We start from the raw sequence: 14,379 nt of genomic DNA, 5'->3' as shown, positions 1-14,379 counted from the left end.
CTTTGGGTATAGGTTGAGGAGAGGGATAGCTGGGTCAAATGGTGGTTCTATTCCCAGTTTTCCAAGGAATCTCCATACTGCTTTCCATATTGTCTACATCAATTTGCAGTCTCACCAGCAATGTATGAGTGTGCCTTTTTCCCCACATCCTCGCCAACACTTACTGTTGTTTATCTTCATAATAGCTGACATTCTGACTGGAGTGAGATGAAAGCTTAAAGTGGTTTTGATTTGCATTTATCTAATTGCTAGCGATGATGAACGTTTTTTTTCATATTTATTGATTGTATATCATCTTCTGAGAAGTGTCTGTTCAGGTTGTGGGCCCACTTGTTGATTGGATTATTTGTTTTTTTGGTGCTTAGCTTTTTGAGTTCTTTATATACCCTAGAGATTAGTGCTCTATCTGATGTGTGAGGAGTAAAGATATGCTCCCAAGATGTAGGCTCTCTGTTCACCTCACAGATTGTTTCTTTGGCTGAGAAGAAACTTTTTAGTTTGAGTCCATCCCATTTATTAATTCTTGATTTTAATTCTTGTGCCACAGGAGTCTTATTAAGGAAGTTGGGGCCTAGAAAGAGTTGCACAATTTGCTATAACTAAAAAAAGAGAAGTGACTGATTTGAGGTAAGGGACAGGCAAAATCTCTGTAAGCACAGCCTCCAGAAGTCAGATGGATGGGACAAGCATGTGCCAGCAGCCTGCGCCCAGATTCTCCTTCTTTTGACAAGAATTCACTTCCACCTTTCAGGGCTCCTTCCAGCAGAAACCAGACTGCCTGCCATCACTTAGGGGATTTGTTCCATCTCTGTCATCTGTCCTTTCATGCCACATCCTCCTAAAATTTTGGAATTATATTTTAAATGCTCACAAAGTCTTATTGATTTAGGGTGTTGCACATTTATAAGCACCACTGCACAGCACTGCTTCATGTGTAAAATGGTCAAATCATTCCAAATCAGGACCAGCCCTTCACATCTTTCCTATGTTATTCCTGCTTAGTCTCACTTCAGTCACCTAGTGTTTGTGAAATGGCTATGACTAAAGAAGGGTAAACAAGAGGATAAACATTTATGGAATGTTTTCAATAAACCAGGTTCTAAAGCAGAAAAGGAAGGAAGGAAGGAAGGAAGGAAGGAAGGAAGGAAGGAAGGAAGGAAGGAAGGAAGGAAGGATTGATTCAAGAATAACTTGTAAAGTTGTGTCCTGGAGTAGATGTATTGGGAGGAAGAAGACCTGGAAAGGGATAATTTGAGGGAACAGGAATTAAGAGATGTTTAGCAATTATTGATTTTAAGATGCATTTTAAACAATCCAAGTGGAGATGTGGTATAGCAGATTGACTATACAGTTTTGAAGTTTAAGAAAAATATAAGGACCAGAGTTGTGATGCTGAGATTTAAGAGCTTATAATAATATTTGAAGTCAGAGGACTGGACAAGATAGCCTAAGGAGAGAATGCAGTTGAGGAAAAGAAGAGGATCCAGGACTGAGCTCCTGGGTAGAACAGAAGAGCACAAGCTAATTCAGGAGATGAGAATGAGTGATAAATGAAGTAACAGAAAAATTGTAAGAACATGGTCTGGAGAGCAGGCTGCACCCTACTCAGAATGACTCTATGATGTATAGAACAGCAGTTTTCAGACTGTGTCTACACCTGAGTTATGCTTTTTATGTAATAGTAGTTTGTCATGAGTTACTCCATTTTGAGTATAAATGTTGTGGTAGAATGATTCTATACCTTGTTTGTATGAGTTAACCACCACCATATGCCTAGCATAACCATAAAATGCAAATGGCTAAATTAATTTGCTTCCTTATTAAACTAAATCAAGGAGTACCTGGACACACAGACATCTCAGATTGTATCAGGAACATCAAACACAGGAGCCTATTAACCTCACAGAATGCAACTCCCTCACCTAAGACCCATAAAAAGAGGACCCCTACTCCAACACTGGACACAACAGCACATTCACCCCATCACTTTGTTGCTCTTCCTGGGAGTTTGGCCCAGGAAAAATCAGCAATGAGCCTCTGAATCTCTGTTCTCAGGCTTCAGCAGAGAGTGGTTTCTCCTGCCCATTACTACCATGTAACCACCTACTCCAAGCTGACATCTCAAGTTGACACTCCAAGTTGACATTCTGAAACTGCTATCCCTCCAGACCCTAGCCTAGAATAAGTTCCTGTGTTGTGACATCTTTGTGCCCTGAACAATTTCTTCAGCTGGTTAGTAGTTTTATCTTCTGAATACCAAGAGTGACTCTTTGCTTTCAGTATCTGCTCTCTCCCTTTGCTCCCAGTTCAGCCTGCTGAATATTTGTGGCTTCCTTAACCCTTTATTAGCCTTTCTGATATATATATATATATATATATATATATATATATATATATATATATATATATATATCATTAAAGTAATACTATATATATATATAGTATTACTTTAATGATAAATTACATTTATACACACACATATTTGTGTTAAGTATGTGGCTTGAGCACTATAGGAATTAGAAATTAAGATTAGAATGAAAGAACTTGCATTTGCCCAGTATATGACTATAAAAAGACCCACAAGTATTTCCTGAACTGTCACCACTTAAAGTAGTGTAGCCTGTGAAATTATTGTTATTCAATAAATTTTGACATTATGGAAAGACACAAACAATTTTGGTCTGTGTCAGTGACATAGCTTGCTCACAGCACAGGCTGTCATAGGAGGTGAGAAGAACACATTTCACTAGAGAGAGAGGCTCCACTGTGAAGACTGCTGTCGAGAGCTCTGGCGGATGCCAGCCAGGAGTGGCCACTGGGTTTTGATGTAGAAGTCATTGGTGACCTCTAAAATAGCAGATGCAATGGATTGGTCAGGCTCCAATATAAGTGGATTGTGAAGAGAGTAGATGATGGAAAAGTGGAGACAGAATGTAAAGAACTGCTATAGTCTCTTTTGCAGTAGAGGGGAGCCATGGCTTGGGGTGGCAACAGGAAAAAGATGTGAAATAAGGTTGGGGCATTTTTTTGGTTTGGTTTTCTTATAAGAAAAGGTTGAAGGATCAGTATGTTCACCAACAGGAATAATCCAATAGCAAAAGAAGACATGGCAATGTAGAAAGGTGATAATTGCAGGAGCAAAATCATTGACAGGAGTGAGGGACAGTATCCAAGCAAAGGCCTTAGCCATGGAGAGACAGGCATCTTCTAGAAGCTGTTTTTGGAATTCCCAAACCTCTTCTCTTAAAAAGTACCATTTCATAAGTTTTCCCATTTGATTCTTGCATAATACTCATGTGTTTGATCATTCTCAAGTTCCAGAGGAGGAAAATAATGTTTAGAGATTTTGGATAATTTCTCCTAGAACATACAGTGAAATAAATGATAAACCTAGAATTCAAGCTATTCTTGCAAACTGAATGCTCTTTTCATTATGTAGTACCATGATAAAGAAGCCCTTGCAGTGTTCTCTCTGACACAAGGTGACAGATATTCACAGTGTATTAGCTATAGAAAAAAGTACCGTTGCTTTAATGCCATATTCCCATTTGGTAACTAAGTGACCAGCAAATGATGTGACAATGTTAAACTTTAAGTTACTTAAATCTGTTCATGTGTACATTTTATGTCCACATCATTTTTTTCTGAATATAATGACTGCTGCAATATAACAGGGCCATAATTACACTTGCAACTGAATATTTCTAAAAACACTTAAAATCTACTGTGCCTTTCTTAACCAATTTTTTCCATATACTCAAGTTAACCATAAAATGTTTTTATCTTACCATTTTTAAGGAGTCTCACCCAGTATAACAACAGTAAAGTCGAATATCTGGTTACAGAATTCTGTTAAAATACATTTCTAAGGAAAATAAACTATAAATTTCAATCAATGGGAGCATAAAATCGAGTAATTTATTATCTAGTGGCCCCCAAATCACAGAATTTGTCATCAAATGTCCTGAGTTCAGTTCGTAAGTTTGGTAAATTCTCCTAGTAATCTCTTTCAAGTTGTTTAACCTATCAGTTTCTTCATTCATAAAATAAAGCTGATAATATTTATGCAAAGAGTTGTTAGAAATAAATGGATTAATCCAATGAGATAACTTTACAAATAGAGATACCTAGTGGTTGTTATTATTTTGCATATACTAATCTGTGGAAGGTGTTCTTTTTAAAAAATTTTTAACAAGCACTTTGAACTACACTCACCTTTCCCTTCTAATAATGCTACAACATTCCTAAAGGGTACTTGGATAAAAGAGAGAAAAATCACCTGCATAAGAACCTTTATTCTATGTTTTTCCAAAAACAAAAATAACTTCCAAAATATCTTAAAATTGCATCAGTCCCATGTTCCCACAGAAGCATGTCCATTATTGCTACCTACCATGGTACCTAGTACCTCACATTCTCTCTAGTAACAAATATTCATTGAGGGCCTATTATGTTCCAGCTCTGAAGAAACCTATATCAGTATAGAAAATGGACTGTCATACATTTCTGCCTAGCCAGCAGTTCAGTAGAAGATCATCATACAAGTGAAGTTTTTTACTTATGTGTCCCCCCTGTCTTTCTACACTCACCCCAAGGTGTGAGCACTAGAAGGCCAAGGCCCTGGCTCAGCTATCTTGAGTCTCCTTAATATTACCTAGCACAGTACCTTACTCAAAGTTGAGGTGCTCAATAAATGATTATTAGATTCAAGGGATATTTCGTAGTGTGTTTTTAGAAATATCAAGGTGCACTGGTAGACTAACAAGCAAGGTGTTTTTCCCCATAACATCTCTCTGGTTGCATTTAATGGCAAGTTAAAATTAGGTATTTTTTCCCCCTTTTTTTTTAAAGAAAGAAAACCATAGCAACCGTGATATTGAATGTTTCAGAGAGCACATTTTTAAGGATTCTCTTTTTCTGAATTGCCCGTGTTTGAGCTGCCTATTTCAAGTGAAAATCTAATAAATAATTTGTGTTACTAATAGCCATGTAAACCACCGATTGAGTCTAAGAAGCAACAGAAACTCCCACATAGAACAGAAAGCTTGATGAAAGCTTGAAGAAAAAAATAAATGTGTTGAAAATCCACTGAATAAATTTAAAATGGTTATCTGCTGGAAATGATTGAACATTAACCTCTCTTTGTTTCTTGTATCTGTACTTAATAAAAACCTTGGAGCTTGCTCTAATGTTTAATATCAATATTTGCTGGAGATCTTTTTATGCCTGTATGAGGAAATCAATTTTACAGTGCCCCATCTAAATTAAAGAATGGGCATTTTTACCAAACATCAGCAAACACTTCTTTGACATACATAACGATTGTCTAATAGTATCACTAAAAGTATTTTTTATTGAAATAATGATTAAAATGTAGCTCAGTGCCTTAGGAACGCTGACTAATGTCATGTTAATCGACTACCAAAAAAAAAAAAAGTGAAGAGGTTGATAGTTTACATCTAGTTTGTACATGATTCACTTGAACCATCAAAGAAGAAAATGTATTTTACCCAGAACCGAATTTAAAGCAAAACAAGACAAAATTCCAACAAAACCTCTCAGAAACCAATTTTTCAAGGTTTTGGGTTGTACCTTTAGGAAAAAACTCAACTTTGTTTTTGTAAAATGTGTAAATTAGCCTTTGATTCACAACATTCATATTGATCAACATCTATTGAATGCCTACTCTATGCAAAGCACTGAACTAATGTCGAGATAAGTAAAGCATATTTCTGCTTTTAGTGAGTTTATTGGAAGAAATAAGTCATCCAGGCATAACTGCAATATAAAAAATAAGTGCTATAAATGCTGTCGGCATTCCGAGGAGGTGGAGATGGATAACTCCTGGCTTGGTTTAGACAGGTGGAATGGTGTGGGAACAGGAAGCTGGGGAATTCTTAGTAGACAAGAGTGAAAAAAGAGCATGTCTTAGAGTTCAGCTTGACTTCAAGGTCGTTTGCAGGAGGAGAGTTGAATAAGGGAGACACCTGTTGGGCTATTGATAAAAGACCTTTAATTCCAGATTATTTAAATGAAGTTTTTATAATTGTTAGAAATGCTGAAAGGGAGCAGTTCCATAACTCTTCTGTATATTAGTGACAATTTTTTTTATAAAGAACATGTTTAAATGTGAAATCAAAGTCACCTGATTTGCAAACAACGCTGTAAAATATTGATGGGGAAAAATATTGATTGGGTTTGCCTATGCATTTTCATTCTGCCTATTTAGGATGTTTTTAATGTTCAGGTACATAGACTGGATTGTAGGGGTACTTAAATTATTCTTTCTTGGATAAATTTTGGATAACTGATCTTCCAGATGCCTGAAAATTAAGCATTTGCTCGCATAACTTAATACCTCGGAGTGTTCTATATATACCATGTCTACATTTCCCCTCCTGTTATTGTTTCTGGTAAAAAGCTGCCCTAGAGACCAAACTGACAACTTCTACACAAGGTTTAAGGGCTGATGCAGAAGCACTCAGAAGCCTGCTTCTAAAAAATAATAAGACCTTTCTTCTTATAGGGAGAGAACGGAACAGGATCGGGGAGAGTAAGGGGAGGATTGGGTAGGATGAGTTTAAAGACAAAACAGGCAGAGGAAAGGAGAGAAGTGGGGAGAGAACAATTACCTTTCAGAAGAAATGGTTGCAGGCTAGGGTGGCACATGCCTATAATCCCAGCGGCTCAAGAGTCTTGAGACAGGAAGATCTAGAGTTCAAGGCCAGCCTCAGCAAAAGCGATGCACTAAACAACTCAGTGAGACCCTTTCTCTAAATAAAATACAAAATAGGACTGGGGATGTGACTCAGTAGTTGAGTGCCCCTGAGTTCAATCCCTGGTACCCCCCCCAAAGAAATTCTTACAAAGATAACTTTATATATTTATGTGTTTAAGAGATATGACATAAATACAGCAGAGATAGCTGATGCTGCTGCAGGTGTTCCAAGCGTTACCAACAACAATCAACTCCAGATATTCTGATATATTTTAGCCTCTGGTGCTTCAAGTAAACAATTTAGGTCAGATAATGGGAGATATCATGGAAATTTTGGGAACAACTCACCCACCAACATTTACTGTTTATATGTTTACAGTGTATTGTGAGAATTAATATGAACCAGAGATGCTTAAAACCAAGTATTTTGATCTTTCAACAAATTTCAAGAACTGCATCTCTGCTATTGAAAGAAATTTCCTGAAATACATGCGTATCTAGAGTGTCCATCCACCAGAGATCTGAACTAAAGAACAGAAGCTAATTTTTACTCAATTGTGTGGCACAAACACAAACACAAGATAAGAGTGATGGCCAACACAGTTTTCTCCTTGCTACTTGAGGTAGCCAGGTTAGTGGTCCAGAAGACATGCTAGATAGTAGCAATGATTCCAAGAGGGAAAAAGGAGATAGCATCCTGCTCAAAATGAAGCCTGTGATTCACAGCCATATTGATCTTCCTCAACACTGAGCATAACACAGACTGGTAAAAATGTCAATTTTTTTTTTGTGTGTGTGTGTTATCACACCAAAGCAATACCATTCTGATCTGTATGTGTAACTCAATGGGGAAATATCATTCTAGCTTCTAACTTTTGCAAAATTAATATCCAAGATAGGCATTATTGAAATTATTGGAATTAGTTAATTCTATAGACTATATCATAGTAGTTTCTTTGATGTGTTCGAATATTTATCTTCAACCTTTCTGATGACACATACAGTTATAGGGAGGGGACTGTCAAAGGTTACAGCCATTAGTGGAGTTTTGTTGCTTCCTTTATTTTTCTTAATGATCTTAAGGTCTTCTACAGGCAAACTGCTATCTTTCAAACAAACTAAAATAACCAACAGCACTAACAAGTTTTAAGCTTTGAGAAATTACTGAAGTTAGGCATTGTCTTGTAGATATAAAGAAACAAATGTTAGATTTTATCTCACTGTTATTTTCACACTCTGCCATCTTTCTTGCCTTTTCCTGGTGTCTTTGTGGTCTGATATAAGTCTACTCTTAGCTCTCCTAAACAATATGCCATAGTGGAAGTACCCTATGTTAGGAATAGTGGATACAGTTCTAGTGAGGAAATAGCAATCTAAATGGGTATATCCCACCAATGAACATGAGTGTGACGTCTGTTAATAAACTCACCCTCTCTAGCTCTTGCAAAATGCTGTCCTTATCCTTATTTATCTCTCAAAATTATTTCTAGAACAGAACAGGATAGGTGAAACAATTTTAACAAATAGAAACAAGGGCTGGGGATGTAGCTCAGTACTATTATGCTCCTCTCATATGCAAGAGACCGTGGGTTTAATCCCTAAAACTAAAAAACAAAAACAAAACCAAAAAACCCAAAAAACACCTAAATAATGATTACTTTGGAAAAAAGTTGTAAGCAAGGTTAGCATGCAGAAAACTTTGAATCAAAAGACAGTTATATACAGCGTTAGTGCCTTAAGAATTGCTTCATCTTCATACAATACAATATATGGTATTGATAACCATTGCTACAAACATGCTAATCCAGTAGACTCAAGCTGAAAACAGCTCCATATCACTGTGAGGTTGAAGGTCATGTTCTTTTGCTTTGAAATCTGTTATGAACACTAGTTGTATTTAAAGCTGTTTGAACTTCAGGTTTTCATTATTAATAGAAGAAACATTGAGGAAACATTGTGCTCATACTTCTGGAAGCTTTTTAGAGGAGGCAGCTGTGGTTTCTTTAGACTTCCAAGTCTATTATGCAGGTTAGCAGTGTATTTTGTAATGAGTTCTAGACCACCTGCCTTTCTGAGGAAATTAATACAGAAATAGATTTTGGGGGGGATCTTTTTTTTTTTTTTTTTGTCCTTGTGACTGTGTATGAGATTTTCCTCTTCAGTGACTTTGGGCATCTCATAAAAATATTCATTCAAGTTGGTCAGCTGAAGATTATTTTTAAGGCAATTTCTAGATGTGTTTTCAATCACTTCTTGTTGAGTTTTAAAAATGAAACATACATTGCCTTAGTAAAACAGTCAGGAGATGATAATAAAGACAATTTTTAATGTAAGGCAATAAATACCTATAGTGACTAAATACCTATGATGACTAAAACAAAGTTAAAAATGAAATTGACTATAGTCTAAACTACTAGAATTTCAAAATACTGTTTTAATTACCACCCCCCCTTTTTTTTTTAACCTTTACAGGAGTTTGGGGTGAGATCAATGGATTCAGGAAGCAGTAGAAATTTGGAGAATACAGTGAAGAGAATCTATCATGATCAGCTTGTTCCAAAGATAAACACAAGCAAGAAAATGTCCACCTTAGCAAATTCACCTAACAGCCTGGAGGTGCCACCAGAGATGAAGAAAAGCTGCGGAGAGAAACAAGTAGAAATCACAGCTGAAAGAATAAAAATGGCAAAGAGCATCAAAGAAAAACAAAATAATGATTTAGAGAAAGTGGCCTTTAAACGGAAGGCAGAAGGTGAAGAAAAGCCAGTGGGAAAGAAAGAGGCAAAGATACTTGAACTTGACAATCAGTTAATCACCATGCCTCTGCCTCACATCCCCTTAAAGAACATAATGGATGTGGAGATGAAGTTGGTCTACATTGATGAAGAGGACGTGAGCTATGAGTTTGTGGAGTCCTTCATGTCCACTGGGATTCAGCCAGCATGCCAAGCTACTGAAATAGTAGACCCTTTGAGTGTACCTAATTTCAGCTTTCTGCCTCAGATTGACAAATGGCTTCAGGTAGCCTTAAAGGATGCCAGCTCTTGCTATAGACAAAAGAAATACGCGGTGGCAGCGGGACAGTTCAGAACAGCACTTGAGGTATGGAATTTAAGAAAATATAGATTGGTGACAAGAAGCTATGAAATGGAAAGTTGCAATTACATTGAGTGGTTCTGATCATACTGTAATGAACACTGAGCATGGGGAGAAAATATTTAATATCAGGATTATGCAGTTCCCAATTTACATAAAGCAAATAAGATATGCCTTCAAATTAATATGCCTGTGTGCATTTGACATACAGAAATAACCCCAAAGCATACCTCATGTTTTTTTCTGTTAAGGAACCCTGCAGTGAATGGCAACATATATAAAAATGCAGTTGCCTTCATAATTTAGATGTACACCTGTAAAAGCCATAAAATTTCAGTGCAGTGTTGGTGGGTAGAATAAATATTTTCTAGAAATAGGCAATTCATGAGTGTACAGATTATTATAGTATGCAGTCTTCATGAGCAAACAACCACATGAACATCTTTCCATGGGCTGACACTTAGTACATGATTTGTTTTTTTAGTACTAGGGATTGATCCCAGGAGTTTACACATACTAGGTGAGCACATTACCACAAAACTACATTCCCAGCACTTTTTATTTTGAATTGTGCCTCTATAAAATTATAGAGGCTGCCTCAGCCTCCTGAGAAGCCAGAAGGCATGTACCATTGTACCCAGCTGTACATATTTATTAAGAACAAAATAGCATCATTTTATTTAATCATCACACGTCACTTCTTTCCCATTCTGGTGAGCTTTGAATAATTAACTTTGTCAGCAAGCAGGTAAGTTTGTCAACATCTTGGCATTAAGAAATAGCCTGTGGACTAAAATAAACTTAAGTATCACCACTAAAACCAAAATAAGTCATAAGAAAAAAGATGTTCCATCTCATGACTCACTGACCCTATAAAAGACCAAAGTATGTAACTAGAAGTCCCATTGGCCTGGCAATATTAGTGACCCAGTGCTTCATTAATTACAAAAATACATTTCAATGCATTCTATACATGCCTGCTGGGCACTGGAGATATTTTAAAAATGAGTTAAGGCAGGGTTACTTCCCTTTAACAGTGTGGTGAGGGACTCAAGCCAGTAAACATGTAAATAAAGATGGCATAGAGGAATAATTGATCTACCACAGGGACATGAGAGAGGACAGGAACCAAATAAGAGATGTTGGGATAGAGATTTAAAAGTAAAGTATTATTTCCCATTGTTATTTGCAGGTTAAAATGACTAAATCTACAACAAATTATTTATGGGAAATACCAGGCAATATTGCTTCTAAATATTTTAAAAGAAAATAAGCACACACACACAAAAAAAGTCCTGACTAGAAATGAAGGGACAGACTAACACAAAAAAAGATATATCTATAAATATTTCTGTTCTCATAAAGGGTCAGTGGAAAGAAGTGTTATGTGCCATGTAAACTTCTAAATGTTGTTATAAGTGCCACATGTCTGGGCCATCCCTTGGGCTCTGAGACCACTTTGTACTGTCCTTTGAGCTGCAGTCCAACAGCCTGTGGCCAAGGAAAGGATAGTAAAGATGTGTAATGGATTGGATCTAAAATTGTCCCCTGAAAAGCTTATGTTTTTAAAATATGAGCCCTAATCCAGGAAGGTTATAGGTGGGGTTTTGGGGCAGTGATGAGAGCTCTAACCTCATTGTGGATTAATCTATTCAATGGTTAGTAATTTGAGTGGACTACTAGGTGGTAACTGCAGGCAGGTGGGGTGTGGGTAAAAGAAGGTCACTTGGAGCATGGCCTTGGACTATCTCAAGGCTCTTCCCCTCTCCTCCCTCTCCTCCCTCTCTGCTTTTCTCTACCATGAGCTAAGCAACTTTCCTCCCCCATACCCTTTTGCCATGATGTTCTGCCTCACCTTGGGCCCAAAGCAATGGAGTCAGCTATTCATGGACCTCAAATACTATGAGCCCCAAATAAACTTTTCTTCCTCTGAGTTGTTTTTGTCAGGTATTTTGGTCCCAGCAATTAAAAGCTGAATAATACAGAAAGACTTTGTAAACATTCCCAAGCATTTCTGTCAGGGCCATTTTCAATTAAAATATTTTTCCAATGAGGGGTAGGATTTAAGGATAATTTTATAGACCAAGAAAAGCAATCATTTTGGCAACAAAAAAAGGAAGGCACAAAAATAAGAAAAAGTGCTAGAAAAACATTAGATTAATTTTATTGGATGCAAAAGATGCTGTATTAATTGAAAGAAAATATGTAGTTTTCCCTAAAAACCAGTGTTCATAATCACAAAAATTTGAATCTGGATTTGATGACCTCGATATGTAATCGTACTAGAAAATGAATATGTTTTTCTGTCTCTCTGTCTGCCCCCCCCCTTCTCTCTTCTTCTCTTTCCCCTTCCCTTCTTCTCCCTCCCTCCCTTCCCATTTCTCTCTCCCCAGGTTTTTAGGAAAGTTTTGGATGCTGACACTAATTACTGGTAATTAACAAAGGTAATTATTTTGAGACCAAAACTTAGCTTAGACATCTGGCCTAGCTTTTGTCTAATTATCTTGGGAGTTAACGTTGAAATCTTACCTAGAATGTCTCTTAATAAACCAAAGCTACTGGGAATAGAAAAGATTTGTAGCTTTTTTAACCCTTCTTCTCTTGAAATTAAGTTCTTTACTTTCTCAGTGTTCCTAGGATGGCTTCATATAGCTCTCTCGTTTTCTTATGCCCTAGCATCATTTTGAGTAAGACAGGATGGATGACAGAGCCAAGGCCTAATGATAACAATCACATCCAACATACAGATGTACCAGAAAGGATTTGTGGGTGGACAAACAAGGATTAGATTTGGCTGCAAGTGACAGAAAACCCAAATAACAGTGTCTAAAGGAAGATAAAAGTTTATTTCTCTTTTACATAATTACAGGTAGTCAAGGGCTGGTACAATTTGGTCATTAGAGCACCAGATTATATTTTGTTCCTTAAGAAATAACTTTGACCTCATGATCCAAAATGGCTGCTCCTACTGGTGTCACCAGTCAGCCCAAAAGGAAGAAGAAAAAGAAGAGGGGTACACTGTATAAGCACACTTCATGAAAGTTGTACCTACTATTTTGAGTTTTTCCTGTTGAACAGAATGTAGTTATGAGGCCACACAGATCTGCAAGGATAAGTAGCATCTCTCCCAAGGAGTACTTACTAGTAGGGAGGTATTGTGAGGCATATAAAATGCTTGCCAAATGGTTGGTACACAGTCAGTTATAGGAGTGTACGGAGGATCAGTTGTAGATAAAGGTAAGACCAGAAAAATGAAACAAATCAGGTTGAGGTCCTGTAAATTTGTAAATATTAATTGGTATGATTTGCAATGTATAATATGCATCTAATAAACCCATTAGGAATATTCTGATAATATATTAGCTTCTTTGTGCTCTTTACATATAATATTAATAACAGAAATCAACCTGGGTAAAAGGTCTAAACTGAAGACTTAAAAAATTCATATTATTTTCATGCCCAGATATTTGACTATAATTTTTAAAATATAGTTATACAAAATTATTTACTATAAAAATAGCAAGGATTCTATAAATAAAAATAAAAAGTTAGCCTCATGTAGTTGTATTTGCTTATCCGGCAGTATGTACTGTACCACTATTATATAAATTGCTTAGCTATCAATAAAAAGTGGGGAAATAGTAATGAATAAAAACTCCAGGTACACTTTCATGAGGAGGATAATAATAATTAGTAAAGATTTCTAGGAAGTTGTAAAGGTCCAAGAACATAGTAATCAGATGTTTCTTATCACTAATATGAAAAATACTCAAAGAAATTAATTAAAGGCTCTTCTAAGTTTGTGGCCTGCAACCTAACCATTACCGTCACTTCAGCCTTAATCACGGGATTTTAGTAATTAAAAACCTGCCCTTTTGAATTATAACAGTTTTATATGTACCCTTCAAATTTCACAGCTTCAAAAAATCCCATTGAACCAAAGAAAACAGAACAGGACTTATCCCTTACCAACCAGAACTTTAAATTCTCATCATTTGATCACACAAGAATGAACTCCTTCGGGTGCTAATCTATTTTTTAATATCTTGTTGTTCCAGTCACTGTTCTGTAAAGCTAAAGCATAATTCACAATAGTGTGGGCTCCTTTCTGTGTGTCAGGTATGTGTTGTACACTCTGGAAATATTTACATTCATTATTTCATTTTATTTTTACACCGAATATATGACATAAGATTTTTATTATTTTGTTACTAATGAGATAAATCAAGGCATTGACAAGGTAAGGAAATTGCTCAAGGGTCCACAGCTAGAAGTGATGGAGCCTGCATCTGAACCTAGGTGGTCTGGGTTACCAGCTTAACCATTATGCCTTTGCTACTCTAAGTGTATGTTGACTGAAAATACAGCAATCCAAATGGTGCCAGACCAGATTCCATGTGGTCCTTGTGCACATTGTAGTTTACAGAGCACTGTGCTCTGTAAGACGCCTACACTGAACAAATTTACCATTATAGTTTAGATGTTGAATGTCCCCCAGAGGCCCATATGTTGAAGATTTCATCCCCAGGTGGCACTATTGGGAGGGAATGGAACCTTTGAGAAGT

The 14,379-nt window shown here is 36.6% G+C and overlaps 1 protein-coding gene across 1 annotated transcript in view; it reads left to right on the top strand.

Moving 5' to 3' along the window:
- Positions 1–9,208: 9,208 nt before the first annotated feature.
- Positions 9,209–14,379, top strand: part of SPATA16 (spermatogenesis associated 16) — a gene marked incomplete at both ends in the record, with an annotated part of 242,557 nt that continues 237,386 nt past the window's right edge. The window contains one exon of the mRNA XM_081302727.1: positions 9,209–9,820. Coding sequence (XP_081158853.1) covers positions 9,209–9,820 — 612 coding nt within the window. The remainder of the gene's footprint in view (positions 9,821–14,379) is intronic.

Source organism: Spermophilus citellus (genome assembly GCF_964194105.1).
Source record: "Spermophilus citellus genome assembly, chromosome: 7".
In the NCBI taxonomy this organism is placed as follows: Eukaryota; Metazoa; Chordata; class Mammalia; order Rodentia; family Sciuridae; genus Spermophilus; species Spermophilus citellus.
This window is presented reverse-complemented; position numbering and strand designations above follow the sequence as displayed.